The sequence below is a fragment of the Cuculus canorus genome, chromosome 14 (genome assembly GCF_017976375.1).
Source record: "Cuculus canorus isolate bCucCan1 chromosome 14, bCucCan1.pri, whole genome shotgun sequence".
Classification (NCBI taxonomy): Eukaryota; Metazoa; Chordata; class Aves; order Cuculiformes; family Cuculidae; genus Cuculus; species Cuculus canorus.
In genome coordinates, this window is record NC_071414.1 from 5,386,013 (window position 1) to 5,406,509 (window position 20,497).

Below are 20,497 nucleotides of genomic sequence, written 5' to 3' on the forward strand. Positions count from 1 at the left end.
TTTGCAAGTGTCTATGCTAGAGAAAAAAAAGTGGTGATGTTTTTACCCGTTTCACTCTGACACTTCGTCTCTCCATTGCATTTCGAACGAAGGGGGGCTTTTTGGATAGCGTTGAACTGTCACTATCACTGCGATTCAGCTGAAAATGAAAGCAAAATCCACGTATTTTTCATTAAACAAATACAAGCAGCGCATACATGCATTGTGAGCAAGGTCAGCGTTCTGTACGTGGTGATGTAAGCAGAACTATGAGGTTTTGTGAAAGGCTACAGTGGACAGCTGTCACCCTAATTTGAGTGCGCTACGTGCAACCCATTTGGCACAGCCAGATCCTGGCACAAGCCTTGAACTCAGTCCCTTTTTGGGAAGACTCTGCATGGAAAGAGAGACACCAAGTTCGGGTATAACACGGGACTCTACACCACTGTCCTATGCAGGTAACTAGGGTGGGCAAAACAGACTAGGAAAATAATCTCTAAGTAATTTTTCTTTCAAATATGCTCTTTTCTAGCATCTGTAAAAACATGGGGCTATTCTCTTAGAGATTTCTCTTTTCTCCAATCACCTGTTTTAAGCTAGCAGTGCAAGAGAGAGGTTTGCCTGAAAGCTACCCCGAGTTTTTCAACTTAAAGAGTCATCATGTTACACACATACAGCCTGTCTTTTGTGATTGTCTCTAGACCCTTAGAAAGAGCTCAGCTCAAGTAGGGTTTAATTCCCTTCTCATATTCCTTCTCAAAGTTGGGTGCTGGAGGGGGACAAGCATGTGGGATCTGCATGTGCTGGGACACAGTATCTCTACGATCCAAGCACAGGCCACTGTTGCAAATTAAATAAGGCCTGTTTCTGTGGAAGTACCTCCTTCTGAATCAAAGGAAACCTGCACATCAAATCCAGCTCAGCTGTCTTGAGAGCATGCCCGCTTAGGACAAGTCATGCATGATAAAAGACAGTGCTTGCTTGTTTGCCAATTCAATTTAAGACACAAGTTATTTATAGTTTACACTGACCCACAATCCAGGAAATAAATGTGAACAAACATTGCAAGCAGTGGAGGTGACATCCTGACCCAGTATGTGGCTTGTTCAGTTACCTTCAGACAAAGCACACTGGAGACCTTCAAGCTTTCCACTTTTTTTTTTTTTTGGCTGATGTTACCAGGCTCTTACCTTTCCATTTCTATCAAGCTTTCATGCTCACCTCATCTATCTTTAGGCGGACACAGCTAACTCAGTTCAAGTTAGCACAGAACAGTTTTAAGCAGCAGGAAAGGGTTAGATATGTAGGTTATTCATTACTGTCTTACAGCAGCCCTTCCAGGTCAGTTTGGTCATCTCAACATGCTGCGTGTACCACAAACGTGTGCACGCAAACATTTTATAAATTTGTGCTTAATACTATTAGTGCCAAGGAAAGATACTGCCTAGGAGGTGAGAACAGAGCAATGTCTGAAGTCAAAAAGGAAGAGAAGAAAGCAGGTGTCTCTGGAAAATTCAGATTAAGTGAACTCTGATATCACGCATTCATTGGTGAAAACCAGCATTTATAACCTCAGGATTGCCTTTTGCTTACCCGACACACATACTGACTTTGTGGTCCTGGTGAAAATGTTTTTGAGCGGATGATAGTGCTACCTCTGACAAACTGAGTTTGGGGTGGATTTGCTGTTCTTTTGTCTTTCGGACGAACTACGGTAGAAGACTGTGCAAGGCTCTCTGTGTTTGTCTCTTTATCCACCTGAAAGACAGACACGGCAGTGTAAATGTCAGCTTGCCATCTTACCGATGACACAAACCCAGGGCTGCCTGACAGCCACCTGTGATACGTCTCCAATTTCAGTCCCTGAGGCATTGCATTCGAAAACAGATATTCTTTAGCCCTTTTCATGCAAGGTGTCCAGACACTTCCCTCTTTGAACTCAGAAGCTGCTACGTTAACTGTATCGCTCCCTAAGGGCGCCACGTCCATTGATTGCTGTACAACAAAATCGATTCCAGTGAGCTTTGCCCGTTGATCCAGTATATCAATGTGACCGGGCAATCTCACACAGAAACAGGGGGATGATTTTAAAGATCACTCCCTTACTTGTGCGTCTGCAGCAAAGATCCAAATCCAATCTGGACGTGCTGTATGCGCATCCACAGGGAGCAAGTGTATGGCACACATTTGTCAGACTATAGCTACCTTCAGAATTAAACAAGGTCAAAGCCACAGTCACATTAGTGTAAACAGTTTCCATGAGCAGCAAAAAAGAAGATGTGAAATGATGTTATATTAACTGTGGGACAGAATGGTTATGTAGAGTTATTTAAAAATATTTCGCATAGATAAACATTTAAACATCAGTAATGAACTTCTAAATAACGGCGGTAACCTTACTCGGCTGAAAAGCAACCCAGTCAGCTGAACAATGGGAAGCTTCACTCATATTTCGGTTCAAAAGTCCTTTGACCTTACCTTCATTGCTATTTCCATGGGCAGCTGGGAGTTCAGACTTTCTTCTGCTTCCCACAGCGATTTTCCAGCACAGAATTCTTCCTCCTCCTCTGCTTCATTTTCACTGATGTCATCCTGGTCTTCCTGATCAGGAAGCTCTTCTTCTTGCCTGTTAAGAACAGCTTTGTTATTGAACTGGCCTAGTGTGCACAATACTCTGGCGTTTGCAGCAGGAGTCACCCCCTGTAAGCTGTGGGACAGAAATGTGTCCCCAGTTGTACCTGGCAGGTCCTGTAGTCACTGAGATTACACAAACACAGGCTTAATAGGGAATAATTGAAACTTAGTGAGGTTGCATCAGAAGACGACCATTAAAGCCAAAATCTTCATACTGATCTCCCTTCAAAGGGAGCAAGCTGAGGGTTCAGCCCTGTGATGAGTGAATCTTAAGGGGAGCTCTCAGGATGCCATTAATCTTAGTTTAATCTTAGTTTAAAAGTGAAGCTAGGTCAGGTCAGGTTTGCTTTTTATTTTGAATGTTGGGCTTAATTAATAAAATCTGAATCTGAACCATGTAAATAACAGCCAAAATGAATATTCAAGCAAAACCTTGCACCACACAGGGGTGCTTTTATGGACATCCACAGAACACTGTACAAATAACAGAATTAGCATAGTGCTATTGACTATTTTCAATGTTCATCTCCTTTGTTCTCATTTCCTGAGATTGTCTGAAGTAAAACCTCAGAACAGAAGAAAAGGGATTTTTCACCACAACAGAAAGAGACAGAAGCAGCCTCCTAGTGCTCTGTATCATCTGCTTTTTTCTCTGCACATGAAACCCCAAGTACTCTGCTCATCCCACAGCAGTGAGATGGTGGGATACTACCTACCAGCTCTCTCCACTAGTTAAAGTGCTTCTGCTTTCCTCCAGTTTCTTTTCCACAGCTTCCAGTTCAACAGCTGTCCGCTCTAAGAGTGCCGAGACAGAGTCCTGAGGAAAGCAAGAGGCTTTTTGTAAAGACATGATTCTCAAACACTGCAAAGCACCCAGCCCTTCTGGTCACAACAGCCCCAACCAGTTTTCCTCTGGCAGCAGGAGAGAGTCGTAGTCTCTGCACCCATGTTATTCAAGCAGCCTATTACACATACAGCGCTCTGTCAAGCCTGTGTGAGCATACCAGGCCCACCCCACCGCCCCAGCTACACGAGCATATGCATGTGTGCAGCTTTAGGCTGAGGACAGAGCAGGCCATGCATGTGCGAAGGTAAGCCTGTGTCTTGATCCGTTCAGCAACATCATGGCAGCAAAGTGAACCATCTAGTAGGAATGAAGGCAAAAGCTCACACATCACTTACACCAGACCACATACCACATCCCTCAGCTTCATGAGGAGCAGTTTTCAGTAAGTATTTAGCCCAGGACAAGGGCGTATCTGTAATCAACATGTTAACTATTTTACTGCACTTGATGACATTTTCAATTTCTAAGTATAAACACACCAGCCTTCGCTTCTCATCTAATGTAACAGTCCTTCAGTCACATAAACTTTCTCATTAGTATTGCTTAGAAGAGATTTGTTTGATTTCAGCAGTTGCTCTTACTGTTTTTTCAGTGCAGGGTACTTCAGAGTGAGTGTTTCCTTGTTTGCTTTTCCTGTTTTGCTTCTGCAGATACTTATAACTAAGGAGATTATACCAACGTGTCGATTTCTCTCCGGATCTACATATTTCAGCGAGGCTGATTTGTGCACCACCCTACAGAGAGCAAAACCACAGTTTTAGTGCAATACTATACGAACCACCACCATACCAGGTGGAAGAAAAGACAGAAAAAATCCAGGACTACTTGACTTCAGCAAGTCTGACAAAAAGAAAAATCACCCTGTTTGTCCCCATTTCGAAAGCTCTAGCAATGCTTTACGTTGAATTATTTTTAACATTGTCTAAGACTTCCAATCCGAGTAGCCAGTGCTTCACTACAGCTGCTATGTACAAGACTCCAGAAGTATAAAAGGTGCTACTACAGCCAGGATAAATTGCAGCCATGATAAGACAGAGCTTCAAAGAAAAAGAGAAAGGAACAGGAGATGAAGACTCCCCTTCAAGAAACCTGCAAAGGGGACAGGAATCAATGCCAGAGACGGAGATGCTTTAGTTTTGTATATTCCATTCTTCTTCATCTGCCTTGTCATTTTTTTACTGCCTTACATTTAGTACACATCCTGACATATTCCAAACAGAAGTAAAACTGATTTGCAATTTATTGAATCCAAGTCTAAGTAGACTCCATTGCACCAGTCCAGTCCAGCAGATCGCACGCTGAGCACACCTCCTGCAAGTTAGCATGCTCCCACCTGGAGCTCAGGTACTACAGGACAGGACATGCTGCCAAAAGAGAAAAATCCCATTTGGAAAACAGATGCCTTCCCAATACAAAGCATGCTTTGCAGAGCAAGTGAAGGAAGAAATGCAGAAGCACTATAAAACATACACCTCTCCAGTCAAGACTATGTGCATGACAAAACATCAACTCTTCTGTAACGCGATGGTTACTTATGTCTGAGCTCAATGCACTCTGCTCATGTTCTGGAGTACAACACTCCAGAAATTGTTCTATTAAAATGAACTTGGTCAGGTAATTCTGAACAACACCAAAACTGTTCCAACATTAGTGGCTGGCTGGGTATGGCAACAGTAGCACCCAAAAACCCATACTCGTATGCATTTTACTAGGGTAAAACAATAGCAGCTTTAAAAAAAATCCTTTAGACACCTTCAATATTTTACAGTGGCTTCCAAATTACTGTAAGGAGTCCATTCCCAATTACATTACAACAAATGTTTCCAAAAGGTAGAAATATAGGTAGGGTTTTACATTTAATCATGAAAGAAGGAAATTCAGTAGTTTGACAAAGACACCTGTAGCTGTGTAACAAAAATTTTCTCATAGATCTACTTTTTTGTGATCAAAATTGTTATTGCAAAGAACACTACCTGGGAGAGATCATATAGGTAAGGATTATCAAGAAAACCTTCACAGAAACAGCCACACTTCAGAGTATGATATTTTCACAGAATCACAGAATGACCCGAGTTGGAAGGCACCCAACAAGAATCATCGAGTCCAACTCCTGTCCTTGCATAGGACAACCCCAATACTTACACCGTGTGTCTGAGTGCATTGTTCAATTTTGTTTAATTAAAAAGAGAAAAAAACCCCATAAAAATATTAAAACAGAGATTAATACTAACCAAACATTCCTCAAGGTGAGACTTGTCCACAGTGCAAACATCGACTCTTAAAGTCTTCTGGCGTAAAGCTGGGTAAGAGATAGAAACCCAAAATACTTCATTGTACACAAGATTGTCTGAAGCTTCCACCGGCCTTGTGCGAAACAAGCAGCTTGTGCTTTCTGAGCAGGGCAGAACAGCCACGCGAATGTTCCTATTGAAAAAAGCATTACAATCAATACAGGTTTGTAGTTCCCTCCATTTCAACAGCTCCATATATCTGCAAGTGAATTTCATCTTAAGCGCTGTGGGCATTACTGTCCTATTCTATTCTTTGGAATATCAGTCAAGTGAGAAAAAAGGAACATCTTGTCACAACATCAGAGACATGAGGTGGCGTGAGTTTCCATACGCTTCATCCTTCTGAATCTTGTAATTGAACATCATGGGGTTATGTTTTACGTGGTTGTTTGTGTCTGTGCAACTCCTCATGCTGCTAACATACCCGTTTGCAGGTAAACACCTAAGCAAAAATCCATCTAATTTACGTCAGTTTATTTGCCACACAGCTGAATTTAAAGACTTGTGCCTAGAATAAGCTGTACTCTTACCCACACACACATCTGTGCTGGTGTCCAAGGATGAGTTCTGTGGCAGAACAAATGCTGCCTCCTCTCCACTTGATGCAGCTGCCCTGGGCGCTGCTACAGTTAAAAGCCTTGCTGGCTAGTGCTAATTCCAGGCAAGTATTTTCCTAGCAAATACAGACCTTTCAGGAAAAAATCCTACATCTTATTGCAGCTTGTGGGCTTATTAGTTCAAAAATGTTGACATAAGTGTAGAAGCATTTCAGAAATGTAAATTTTTAAGAGTGTGAAAAAAACCCAAAACATAACATCTGTTTATTTCCCACTGAAATCTCACACAAACACTTCAAGCACCTTTCTGTCACCCACTTACACTTTTTGATCTTGTTGTAACAGCAGTGCTGGAACATTACTGAGCTGGATGACCAGTATCGCAAACTGTTTATTTTTGTCATCATATCTAAATTAGAAAGACACAAAAAAGCATTATTATTAGAGCAGTCAACCTTGGACTTCATGGATGAATATTCCACTTGTTTCATTAACACAAACAACAACAACAAAATTTACAAATAAGACAAAGCAGTAAGGGCTTGCCTATAGTTTAAAACAAATGCAGTTTCACGTTACATTAAGGTTTGCTACCTGAACATCCAGAATTTAGAACAGTCCAGAACATCCAGAGCTTACGAACTAAGACACAATGGACTACAGATCTGACCTAACAAACATTGTTTTTCCTGGTGTCTAGATAAATTGGTATATTGTAACTAAAACCTTTTGAAAGGCCTTATATAATGACTGTAATATAAAAAACTTACAGGGAGAAATCCTTGAAGTACAAGAGCTAAGATGTTATTAGTAACCATTGTTTTACCATTGATGGCCATGACAGGAGAGATTTGCACTACTTATTTTTCTTCAAATCATAAACAATCTTCCACCAAGTCCTTTCAGGAAGACGCCTCCGTGGCCACCTTCCTATGCCCTACCTACGACTTGGGGATATAGGTGTGGTCAGTGACAGTGATTGCCATTTACTCTCAGTAGTTTTACCCCCACAAGCTGCACACTAAAGGAGCCTGTAAGCCAGCAAAAGGCTTTCTCCAGCCCAGCACCGTCCCATTGCTCCCACTGTTGGTTTGCATGCTCATACCACAAGATCACCAGTTGATCTACACCGACACGAAAGAGAATAACTGGGCCAAGGACTTCCTAGAGCCGTGTGTAATTCTCAGTTACACTACAAAGAGGGCGTTAGTTAGGACTAATAGGACAGGACAAACAGGGTAAGAAAACAGAACAGAAAGCACCATCTTTTAAATCCCATATATCATTGTTTCCGTTGCAAGAAAAATCCAATAAAAATATGTAGCGCTTACCTCATTGCAATTTGCACCTTAGCGGTTCCAACTGCTTCTGTATCATCACTGTCAAACACCATTGCTTCTGACATACATGGTCTGAAAGAAATCAAAGACAATTAAGGACTTGATTTCCCTCTGACTGAACTGCTAGAGTTTAGGCGACACAAGATCTTTTCCCTTCCATTCAGGGGCTGGGTATATGGATTGCAAAATTAAGAGCGAAAAGAAAGCCCATTTAAGAATTAAGTGCAATCATCCTTAGAGGTATGTATAACAGCGCTTATCAGCAGAAAGTCATATGCCTTCTCCTTTCACTGCCAAAAAAAGCCACACAAAAGAATGTGCAAAAATAAGGCAGTGGGGAATTTTTAAAGGGTTCCCTTGACTGGATTTTAGTAAAGACAGCTGACTGCCCAGCAACAGAAACAAGACTTAACAACTGCAATCCTGTCCTGCATCATGACAGCAAAAATTCTTAAGTTTGATTTGATTATAGTCATTCCTTTGTTTCTTTAAGAACTCAAACTTCCCAGAGCACATTAAAAGTGACAGAGTACACTGACCAGTATTCTTTGAAACAGCTACCTGCATTGTTTCCCTCCCAATGTCCTCTGAATTTTTATGCACTCAAAGTCCCCAAAACTACATTTATAGTCTAATTGACTCAAAGGCTATGCTGTAGCACATGAAAACAGCATTAACAGTGTCCTCTTCTAAGGATTTCTAGCATTCTCTTGCATTTCATTACATTTCAGTGTTTGTTGGAGGACAAACGTATTGCCCATCCCATCCTCACTATTTATCAGAGGCATCAAAATGATACTGCAGCCATTACAAAGGTTGGTAAGTCAACAACCCAAAGAACACTAACTAGCAGCGCACATGCAGGTGTGCATGGGATGCCTTCTGTAGTTATGACACACGCTCCCTCTTCCCCTCTCCACAGAGCTCCCTATCCCACCGAGGGGACCCAGCTGTCTGACTGCCTGGCCTCCTCCTACGAGATCTACTTTGCAGAAGCATTGCACAGTCTTGTCCAAGTGAATAGTGCTGCAAAAGTAAAAAAAAAAAACCCAAAACTCTTATCTAAAAACATTAATGGAGATAATGAATGAACAGGGACCACGTGAGATGAGCAATTTTTTACCTCTATGATCATGTCTTGCAAAAAATGGCCCCATAATTCATATTAATGCCAATAAAATCAGTAGGAAAATCCATGTTAGATGCAGCCAAAGCGGGTATCAATAAGATCAGTACCTTCCAGCGAACTTTTTGTCAAACCACCCCATATGGCTTTATAGCAAGCAACAAGGGAGGTCGAGAAACCTAGCAAGATCAGAGAGGCCAGCTCTGGCTGTAAGCTATGCGCTGAGGGGGAGGTTTCACGCAGAAATCCCATACTGGATCTAAGCATGCAGGAACCGCATCACAGCACGTACACAGCCACAAGGCAGTTCAAGGTGCTTCTGGTATCTTTCTTAAATGTCCCAAAGTTCTCTCACACTGAGCAAGGGTGTCACTGACACCAGAACAGCTGGCTGATAGGAAGGAACTCACCTGCCAGGTGGCTCCGCTACCCTGTCAAGGCAGCAGTCACAGCTTACCAGCACCTTTGCAAACAGACCAGCTGTTCAAACAGTCCTCCCTCAGCTCACTTTCAGCTACTTCTATTATGGGAAGCATGGGGCAACTTTGATAATCAAATTCAACCTGCTCATAGCTTTTTCAGAAGTATTCAAAAATCAGAGATTGCGAACTTTAGCCACCAAATTACAACAGAGATCATATCCAGTATTATTCTAGCTGACTCCTGTGCGCAAAGCTGAGTCGTTAGCTTCTTCCTAGGGAGAGATCTGATGTCTACCTTTGTACAGACGGTTCATATACCCCGCTATCTCCAGCAACAGATTCATCAGACACTGCAGCTGACACACACGCCACCTTCAGTGCCGTCCCTCCGGCTGTATTTATACCTATCAGAGAAGCACAGAGGAAAATAAAAAACAAGTGTTAATGAAAATGAACTGTCTGGATCAGGAGCAGCTTTTTTTTCTTCTCCTCCCTTGAATTGCATTTTTCCCCACCCAGGTATTGTTAGGCAACAGCATGTTTCTGAAGATGGAGAGGAAATAAGTAGGGTGGGCCGGGCCCAAGAGCTACTGTGAATTTTGTGCTTCGGGAACGTGCCAACTGTCCTGAGAGCAAAAAGCCCCTGGAAAACCAGAGGAAGAGCCTACGTGGTGGAGGTAAGAGTGGCACTTCGTTGTACTGGTGATGTCCATTCAATACTGGGGTTCTGTGGAGGCGTACCCACAGGCTGAGGTTACACACCAGGTGCCTTAAAACTGGCTAATCCTGGCACCTCCATGGGTGCAGGTCCTTACAGGTGATGCCAAAAGAGGCTTCCAAAGCACTGGAAAGGCAAGGATGGGCAATGAGCAGAAGAAGCAGAACTTCTGAACTCTAGTGAAGCTATCAGAACGGCTCCTACTGCGAGTCATCCTTAAGCAGGTGGTAGGTAGGCATCCTGATGCTACTGACCAAGCTCTGGCCAAGTACGGATTAAGCTCAGGGGTATATCCTACCTGGAAAGCTTACATCAACTTCATTTTAAAGGAGGGGGAGCAGCAAAAACCCACCACACGCCCACCCCTAAACTCAAAAGATTAGCATGCACAGGACAGAAGATAGATCCAGAAAGACTAGGTTAACTAGCTAAGCATGGAGACAAAGAGACATTATAGGATTTAAAGTAGCAGCCACATGCAGGAATGCAGGAGAAAGGAGACAGGGAAGACAAACCAAGGAAGTTGAAGCAAGGAGTTTTGTACAGAGGTGTTATCCCACTTAGAATTCTTGTGCTACGCAACAGGGAAATATACACCCTGGACACTTCTGCAAAGTCCGCACCTTTTCAGTTGAATCATCACATTTCTGCAGAGACATACTTTAGCTGGGAGCCTGGAGAACTCTGCCTGCCTCCAAGGACTGCCACGTACCCAGCGCTTGGTTCTCCCTCTCTGGCAGGGCTTCGGGGCTCTTATCCTCAACTCACTACTCTCCAAGGAGCTTTCATCTTCTGTAGTGATTCCTTTTTTCCAAAGCCTTAGGAAAACACATGCCTCCAAACCAATATATGGTTGCCATCCCACATATTTGTCATTACAAATCGAGTTTAGTTTGATTTCTGGTGGGTTGGGTTTTTGTTTGTTTTGTGCGTTTGTGGGGTTTGTTCCTCTCCCAGACTCAAAGCCACTTAAAGAATTAACAGCTCTGAAAAAACACCGGTGCAAAAAGCGTGCAAGCTCCACACAGGGTTATGGAACGATATAAGGACTTTTTCTGCAATCAACAACAGAGGGTGCTGCAGGTAACAACATACTGAGTACAAGTGTGCAGGTTAGGCCCATTTATCCATGTATTTATTGACAGCACCAGTGAATAGTATTTTTCACCCTCGTATTCACATGGCTTCATTGGATAGAAATAAACATCCAGACCTTTCCCTCATAGGCTAAACCACATGAATAAAATTTAGCATCTGTAACAAAATATATCAGTCATTAACTGAAAAAAGTGGATCCATTTAATACTGGCATTGAGGGTTTAATGCACCCTCCCTCCTGCCGCATGCAAGGGCCTGGCCCCTGCTGCAGTCTCGATCACAGGCTGTGCTGGAGCTATGCGGGCAGGGTCAAAACTATGTTTGTTCTTTCCTCAATGCTGCTTTGTACCTCCTATTCCATGGGTTTAGCATGAAAATAATTTCTTCCCTTTTTAGGTCAAGCTGTTTGAGTTTTACGCACTGCTCCCATAAATTCCACTTAGGGAATCCCTCCGCATGAGTGGGAAGGACATTGCAGGCAAGACTCTGTCAGCCTCAAGCTTCCTTCTCTCCTTAAATTGCCAATGCCATTTAGCCATTTCAACCCAGAACGTCTTCACAGTTCACCACCTCACCCGAGCAACTTGCGGCTAAGAGGGGTGAGCACAGAGGGTGCATAAAACCCAGCAATGAAGTGGGTATCTGTAGAGCAGAATGCTCAAGTGAAAGATGATTGGGTTCCCTGAAAAGCATTCATCTAGTAGCCATCCTTTTCCTTACTTCTTTTGAGAAATACTTGGAAGTTCAGCCCTGCAAGTTTTACGCACACTGAACATGTAACTTTTTCATGTAGCTCATCAACACCAAATTTTAAGTCCCTAAAGAGGTATCACACTAAAAAAAGTTGTTGGAAACATTCATTAATGACTCAACTCTTCTGTATTTTCAAGCAGGCAGATGGTATTTCCTATGGTTTTTCACCTTCTCATATCAAGAATTTAAAGTTTGTTTCCTGCCGCTTCCCCTTCTCGGCCTCTTCTGCACACACCATGATAAGGAGTTGAAGAGTCATGTCACGCACTGTCCTCACATCCTCAGAGAATGCCAGACTCTGCCAGATTCCATGTTTTGCTATTAGTTTTGCCTACATCGCTCAGGTAAGAGAGGAAACCTTCTAACCTCAAAGGTAGCAGGGATGTTTTCTAACAGAAACAACCCCCAAATCTCTCAGATATATACTATTCAGCTCTACTTACAGGAACACGTGAGCATGCTTTGCCCATGAGACCACCCCAGATCCAGTAACCACATTTTGGATGTACACTGAACCTCCCCCAAAATGCCTGAGGAGTAAAATCTCATCTCATTATTGCCCTGAAATAAACTACTTAGGGTGATTATTTTGTCTGCTGACTGGCTAACAGCAGTAATCACTTAATCTGCTTAACACCTGAGCTTTCACTTTAACAGCCTTGACAAATCTTGAAGAGCTAAAAAGGTTAAAACTAATCAGCGCTCAGTTCTAATAAGAATAATTACTGTTTCCTACTCAAATGTATAATACCTTTTGCTTGTAGGAAAATGGTAGCTCAAAAGGCAAGAACTGCAAGCACATCTTTTATTGTATTTTAAATAGTATCAGCCTTCCTAACGCAGAAGGTAGTGATAACACAGCGCTAGCTCCCTTTATTAACATAGGCTGTTTTATAATGCTATTAAAACCAGAAACAAACCGCACTGCTTGTGCATAGGACTACAGCTTGCAACTTTATATTGCCTTTAAAGCTCTCCTTCACTGCAGTTACAAATCCAGCCATTTCACTCATCCTCACTGGATTTAACCCAACTACAGCTGCAACAGCTTCAGACGCCCTAGCACGAGTGCCCTGACTGCTGCCTACTGCTTTCCAACCACTTCATTTCAGCCACTGCTGTAAAAAGGGATGAGCCCTTCCCACCCACCAATAGCCATATGCATGTATGAGAACATCCACTATCTCTAAATGTCTTATTTTATCATGCTCACAATCTAAACACGTTTTTGTTGCTAAGAGACCACCCCCCTCAAAAGAGCAGAAATTCAAGCACAGCCTTGACATGTCTGCTCAGCTGAAGTTAATAAATTCATTGCCACTGATTTACTGGGAACCAGAGCAAGACATCATGTATGCTGAAGTGGCAGAGAAGGAGTTTTATTATCATTTGTTAACTATTAAACTAAATACCTCTCCTAGTCTTCCTCAAAATCTTGGCCAATAACTTTGCATTAAAGTGCCTCCCAATTTCAGACCCAAAATGCTAGAAAACATTCTGAACAGTGCCACATTAAACCAGGCATCCCACACAATCATTTATGTTTGCACATGAAATCCCTGTAATTTGTGTACACATGCATCTATGTACAGTAAAGCACACCTAGATACAGTGTTCTGTAAGACTCATCAGATCAGCAGTATGTTTTGCGTACCAATTAAAATACCAATCCTTTCTCCCAAGCAAGGAAGAACACACTTGAATACACTTTTCAACACAAAGATATCTAGATGACTGACAGCTTTTGAAAGATTTGCTTCTCCGTGCTTTATAAAATACATTAAAAATAGATATATGCATGTGCACGCAAATAATTTGCTACCATACCTTGACCTAGATGTTTATCTCCTGCTCTCGGCTCTTCCAGTCTACAGTTGCCACTCCCGGTATTCAGGGTGAGTTCAGAGAGATTTGTACTTATCTCTGCATCATCAAAATCCATATGGCTTGAAAAGGCATCACCAGTTAGCAGTGGGTCTATCACCAGTGGAGAGCAAGGTGGAGATGGAGAAGAGAGAGATGACCTTGGAGATAGCGATGTCATGGATTTTGGAGTACCACACAATGATCTCAGAGCCTGTACGCGACTGGTTGTATCTGCTTTCTGAGTTTTCACAACTTCATTTTCGTGAATAGTGGTGATACAGCCTGACGGCCTAAATCCAGTGGCTCCTTCTAAGAGCAAGTCAAGCTTGTTTTGATAGTCCGAGTCCAACTGCTCCAACTGCTCCAGGTGCTCATAGTAGAGATCAGTGAAACTGGCTGAGGTGGATGAATCCTGGCTGGAGGTGGCAAGAGATCCTCTGCTAGATGCAAGAGAACCAGGGCTGCTGCTCGAGGAGAGGGAAAGCATGCTGGTGGAGAGACTGGAGGAAACAAGTCAGAAAAATATTACATTGTACCTCCTGATTTCATAAGGAAACACTGCAATGTCACCACATGGTACATTTTGCTTTGTTAGCTCAGGCCATACGCATTAGTCCCCACAGCAATCCAGAGCCACAGTCTGCCCAGTGGAAAATCTGGGTCGCTTTTTGATAAGAATAGGTTCATGCACATTTTTCTACTCACCAGACTGACCTCATAAGAGTCCTTGTTTAGCCAAAGCAACTCAAACAAACAGTTTCAAATCAATTTAAATTAGTGACAACAGCCTCCTCCCACATTTGTCTGGAAAAAAATATACCTATAGTTCCTGTTAATCTCCAAAGCAAACAATGAAAACCAACAAGGCTCATGCAAGAAGATGAAGTTATCGCAACCAACTGTCTGCATGGAAATTTTCTTCCATTTGCCTCAATGCTGGACCGCCAGCCAAAAGGCAATATCACACCTGCCTGGAGCTCAAGAGATCTCAAAGCTTCAGTTATCAGGAAACTGGCAGGATTCAGCTATGTGAAAGTCTGCATCGAATCCAGGGCCAGGAGAGCAAGAGGAAGAGTTGGGGCAGGGCTGTGAAATCAGTTCACACAAATTCTTTATCCCTAGAGATCTAGTTTCAGAATGTAACTGACAGCAAAATTAATTGTAAGCAGGTGCTGAATTGAAGTCTGTTCAGATGAGAAAGCCCAAAAACCACAGCACCTGCTCAGAAGCCCAAACAAATTCTCCAATACCAATTACAACATACACTGTCCCTAGAAATTACATTTAAAGAATCAATCCTGCTCCAGATACGAAATATCTTGCTCCTTACTGACCGCTTAAAAGACCCTTAACCCTTCCTTCGGGTATGGACTAGCTATTGAAAAATACCTGCATATGTATAAGTGGCTTAAGTTGCTCCACTGAAAAACACGGAGGATGTTGATAAGCCTAATAATCCCTTATTTATTATATATGGGGTAAAAGCTAGAAGCTGCATTCATACAATTATGCCCATGACCTTATGCAAAAAAAAGCAAGTATGCAGAATTTAGTATAATTTTGGCACAAAATGTCTTCTGCATATGTATGGCAGATGTGCACAGCACCGTATTTGTTCAAAAAAGCTTTTGGGTGAAACATAACTGAAACATGATAAATGCTTTTGATTTTGGCAGTATATATAGATCTGGAGAACATTAATAAATTTATGGCTTTTCAGTGTATTTCACTATCAAAAGGGAGGGGCCTTTAATTAATCTTTTCCTTATCAACAATCTGGGCTCAGCTTCATTTTGTGCATACCTCTGAATGCCAGACATTTTGCATTATGGGGTTAATAACAAATGCTTGTTCTTATGAAGGAGCATGCCAAGAACACTGGGCACATAGTTAGGAAGAAATTAGTTTCACATGCTTCTTGGTCACCTCAAAAGATCCCTAATCAGCTAGACGAAATGAAAATATGATGCATTTCCACTGCATAAGAGCATCACAGATAGCTATTCTCCATGGTGGCTTATTTACATGTCAGTCTTGCACTATGATTTCTTTCCAGTCTTTTCGGTGTCATCTTCACAAAATGAAACAGAATCCAAGTGGAGCAGAAGCTACAAACAGAGTAAATTCAGTACATGCTGATAGGAAAAACCTCATCCAAACAAAAAAATCCACCAAGCTCTCTTCCTAATCAAAATGATAAAAAGATAGATTTAGCTAATGATGGTTTGGCTTTACTGCCTGCAGTCGTGCATTGATCTGGAAACAGCAATCCTGTGCTCCTCGAGAACTACAGCCCGAACAGCCAGACCACATTATGACTGCAGAAATGCTTCTATATACCGTATGAACCACAACACATTCAGGGATATCTCACTACGCTGTCTACATCGCCAGCAACAGCTCACTTTGAATTAATTTAGAGAAATATTATCATGGCTCTTACACATTAATGTGTGGTAGCATTCCTAAGATTCACTTTGCTTGCTGTGTACGTGCTAAGCCGTCTTCATAGTACTTTATTAATATAATACTTCAGTAATTCAAACATTAGTAAACAAATCTTAGCTATCCTTAGTCACCCAAATGTTGCGGAAGCTCCTTCTGTTGTCAGTCAGAGGCACCACCACAAGGTTATTTATCCCATTCCAAAGCACCTCTCTAAATTGAATGGGACGTATGATCCTCCGGTGTTCTCTTCCCATAGACTACACAGCGATCTTAGGTCACTACTATAACTGAGAGGTCTTTTAGACCTCTGAGCTGGGACATGACATTGTTAGCAGAAACAGACTGTTACGTCGTGCACGTTAAAGCACCTATGACTTCTGGAAAAAGTCACATACCTTTTCAGCTGAGTGTGCAACATTGCAACTAATCGTGTTGTTTCTTCCAGCTCTCGGACTAGCTGATTTCTTTTGCTATTCAACTTCAATCTAAAAGAAGACGGAAGAGAAAGAAGAGCTAAAGCAGCGCTTACTATTTAAAATGAGGGGTAGAGGTAAATTCTATTTTTCCCTATGAAATCCTAAAAAGGTTAATAAGAAAACACAATACAGCATGGCACAGGGTTTGGTCAAGATGTGTAGGTGGTTTACCTAATTCCAATGCTCTTAACATGTAGAACTCAATCCTGAAAACATTCAGAACACGGAAAATACTTACAACTGGTACTACAAAAGTTAATGTTTCTAGGATCTGACCCCAGAAAAAGTCCAGCAGATTTTGTTTGCTACACGGTGTTGCCTTCTTCCACTTACTATGCTAATAAAGGTGTAAATGCTCTCACTTGCTTTCAGTAAGGCCCATGGATGACTAAGATTTATTTAGTTATTAACCATCTCATTACAGCTTTACATGAACTATGGTCTTTAACAACTTTCCCAAGCTGGTTTGAGACACAAACACACACACGTGGGAGCTCATTCTCCAACTTAACAGGCCTCCAGACATGAAATCCTTCTCCAGAAACATACTGCTTCTTTGGCACATTAGAACAGGACCATATCCCTAAAAATCACAAACGTGAGTGTTCCATTTATGGCAAGACCAGAAACGTTTGTTGAGCCATAGATATTTCAAGCTGGTAGAAGTCCCGCAGCTGAAACATCCAAGATGCCTACAATTTTTCCAGCATGATAAAACCATGAAAAGACTATGCAGAAAACTGGTGTGGTCTGGACACTGAGCATGTAGAAGAAAAGAAAATATAGAGCTATAGAGAGAGTGAATGCAACGTGCCTATTCCGTGTATTTTATATGTACATATACGTATAGTGAAGAGATTGCAGCTAAAAGTAACACTGCCATAGCAATTAATGTTAACATCAATACATCCAGATTGTAAAGCACTTGTAGGCAACGCCCAACACAGTATTTGTCCTCGTTGTACGTTCTCATGGGATCTCCCGCAGTAACACAAGTAAAATTAAGGAGGATAGTTGGCATTTTTCTCAGCTAGTTCAGATTTACAGGATATTCCACGCAGCTCCCACAGCCCTGTCAAATACCAGTTCCTACAGGAATCACATACAAAGGTGTTCAGAACAAACAACACATTTTAAAAATTTAGAATTCCACGTGTTGACATTTAGCAGGCTCCAGACTGCACAGCAACCGTAGAAGCTGCTGCGAGAAGCTGACTGCATACAGAAACATTATAGTACCTGAACACCATACTGGGCTGTATTGAGCATTTCTTACTTTCCTGTAAGGATCCACTTATAGGAACAACCTTTCCTCACTTGGGGTGTACGACTTACAAGTGATTTCTCTTGGGAGATGATTTCAGAAACCTTCTAAGTAGAAACAGTCTCATTGGAAATCCGAGAGTGCACTGCTCTCAGCATTCAGCCAGGGGATGTTGCTGCTTACCCCGATTACCTCTTGTTCAACAAGGCAAGCTCTGACCTACGCCCAGCAACCTACCTCTCCGTTAGAGCTTTGCTCTGAGTGTCTCTGGCAGCCCGAAGGTCTTCCTCGAGGCGCCTTCTCTCCGTCTCCAGTCTCTCCACCTCTCCTCGAGTCCATTTTCTGGGGCTAATAAATCGCATTTCTTTTAACAGTTCCTCCTTCTCATTAATTAATATTAGACGGTCCCGCTCAGAGTCCAGAACGCCAGGCCAGGCCTCGCTGTCAAGCTTAGCCAGTTGTATTTTCAGGTTTGCTATTCTGCAGCAAAAAGAAAGCAGTTACTCCATGAGGAGCGTCTCAGATGCACAGAGGTGAATCATGACCAACCACTGCCCTGAAGAAGGCTGTCAGCTCAGGGACAAGCACCCTCACCCTCATGTCCTCCTTATCAGGGCACTCGTCAAGCGATGGCACTGCCAGGAGGTACCGAATGGCATTTTAATTCAGATTTGCTCCCGATGGTAAGCTAAGTCTCTAGCAACCCTGCAGCGTTCACAAGTCAGGGAACAATTTAACACAAACTCTGGATCTCAAGAAATCAAGTTTCAGATATGCTGTAGAGTGTTTCATATGCTTTAGAGCTAATGACCTCAAAGTGCTTGGTGTGGAGAGCAGCATGCAGTAAATAGGTGATCTTTAATCAGTTTTATGGAAAAGAACTGTACACTCTCTGTATAAGATTGAGATAGGCTGATAAAGATCAGTGGCTACTCAAAAATTTAGAAACTAATTTGGTCTTTAAAATGAGGAAGTTAATCATACGCATGCTGCTACTGATGGGATCCAACTCTTGACCCAACACTAAGCATTCGGGACACATTAAAGAGCCAGGCTACCTGTGCTGCAACGCATACCTGAGAACGCAGAGTCGAAGAGGCAGGATGATCCTACCTATACCCAAAGACACTTATTTGCATGAAATTTAAAGCTTACTTTCATTAGAGGTATCATTCCAGACTTCCTGTATCGCTAATCCTTCAAGACCACACCACACTATCGCAAGCAGGAAGATGACTACTAAAAGCAACAGATGCAATGCAGATCTAGAGTTTAGCAAGAGCTTTGTCAGACCGCAGAGGAGAGCATAGCTTGTGGCTGGTAAGGAGGCTGCTCACTCCAACTATCTGCCCATTCACAACTTTCCAAGTATGTGAACTGCTCACTCAGCTTCATCAATGATTGACTTTGCAGTGGAACTTGGAGAGGGAAGCAAAGAAACCAGCAGTGGGCCAGGACATAGAACCAAGGTGGTAACACCAGTCTTCCCAAAGGAAGCAGTCTCATTTGGACGCATTGACCTACAACTCTTCATGACCTGACTGGGTGATCAGTGTAGTTTGGTGAGAAACTATAGAAGAGCTGAAACTGAATAAGAGTTACCCAGGACTTGTCTTTCTGGAACTTGCACCACCGAAAATAATCGAGTGGGGAGCAGCGATAGCAGAGGGCTGGGGTGAAGAAATTACAAAAGTTCAGAAGGCAAACAAGGAGATAAAGTACCTTTCAATGTAAGACAAGATATTTGTCAAAATAATTCGCCTGACTGAAGACCAGAGCCAAGGTACATCTGCCCCTTCACGTGATTAACTCAGGTTAATCTCTCACTCAGGTTTAGTGAATACAAAAGAAACAGAAGTGAAATACTGTATGCGTAAAACGAAAGCTCGATATTCATCACACTTTGAGAAGGGCTTTGTGATCTGGTGACAGAATTACTGGATTTAAATTAGGCATCACAAATAGTTGTGGATATTAATCCGGATTCATCTCTTTCTAGAACCTGCTTTATGGTACAGAAGCATACAGGATGGAGCACACCTCCTCCAGCAAGCCAGCACACAGGCAGGCACAGCAAATTCAATGCCAACTAGCAAAACCAAAGTGTGTGGAGTAAGTAATAAGATGCAGATCTGGATGGCAGCAGCAGCTACACGGCTGCTGAATGGCTCTGAAGAATAAAGCTTTGTCTTCCAAGCTTCAGAGGCCAAGAGGAACTTCGAGCCTCAGGAGAGCCTATGAAGGATTAGGCTCACACAGACTGACCTGCCTCCTCCATCAGAGGAGACAGACTACAGATCACCTGTCTGGAGGGAAGCCTCACTTTCTGTAAACCCATTTCCCACAGCAGGTTGCTTACTCTAATTAAAGTTCCATAACAGACAGACATTCAGCTCAACTATTTTTAGGTCTTCCTAGGAGCTGCTTTGTTTTTCAGTGCCTGATTAAGTGCACCACTGTGCTCAACAAAGAATTAACAGTGGCATTAATTCATAATCCAAGAATTCCTCTGTGCATTCTGAAAGGATATGAGTTTAAGAGGATTGGCTGGCATTAATCCGATCACTTTTGGCATACATATGCATGGATATGGCTTTTCCACTGGAATTCGTTCTCTATGCATTTCCAAGCCTAACAGCTTTGTTAAAACTAACCTCAAGTTTTACCCTTTGTAAATG

The 20,497-nt window shown here is 42.3% G+C and overlaps 1 protein-coding gene across 1 annotated transcript in view; it reads right to left on the bottom strand.

The window, feature by feature from the left end:
• WWC1 (WW and C2 domain containing 1) overlaps positions 1–20,497 on the bottom strand; it is a 71,554-nt gene that overhangs the window by 3,786 nt on the left and 47,271 nt on the right. The window contains exons 9-20 of the mRNA XM_054079665.1: positions 18,057–18,299; positions 16,475–16,564; positions 13,593–14,131; positions 9,492–9,600; positions 7,640–7,720; positions 6,631–6,717; positions 5,692–5,884; positions 4,042–4,194; positions 3,330–3,430; positions 2,458–2,605; positions 1,573–1,737; positions 47–139 (exon numbers count right to left, since the gene is read on the bottom strand). Of these exons, the coding sequence (XP_053935640.1) occupies positions 47–139; positions 1,573–1,737; positions 2,458–2,605; positions 3,330–3,430; positions 4,042–4,194; positions 5,692–5,884; positions 6,631–6,717; positions 7,640–7,720; positions 9,492–9,600; positions 13,593–14,131; positions 16,475–16,564; positions 18,057–18,299 (2,002 nt within the window). The remainder of the gene's footprint in view (positions 1–46; positions 140–1,572; positions 1,738–2,457; positions 2,606–3,329; positions 3,431–4,041; positions 4,195–5,691; positions 5,885–6,630; positions 6,718–7,639; positions 7,721–9,491; positions 9,601–13,592; positions 14,132–16,474; positions 16,565–18,056; positions 18,300–20,497) is intronic.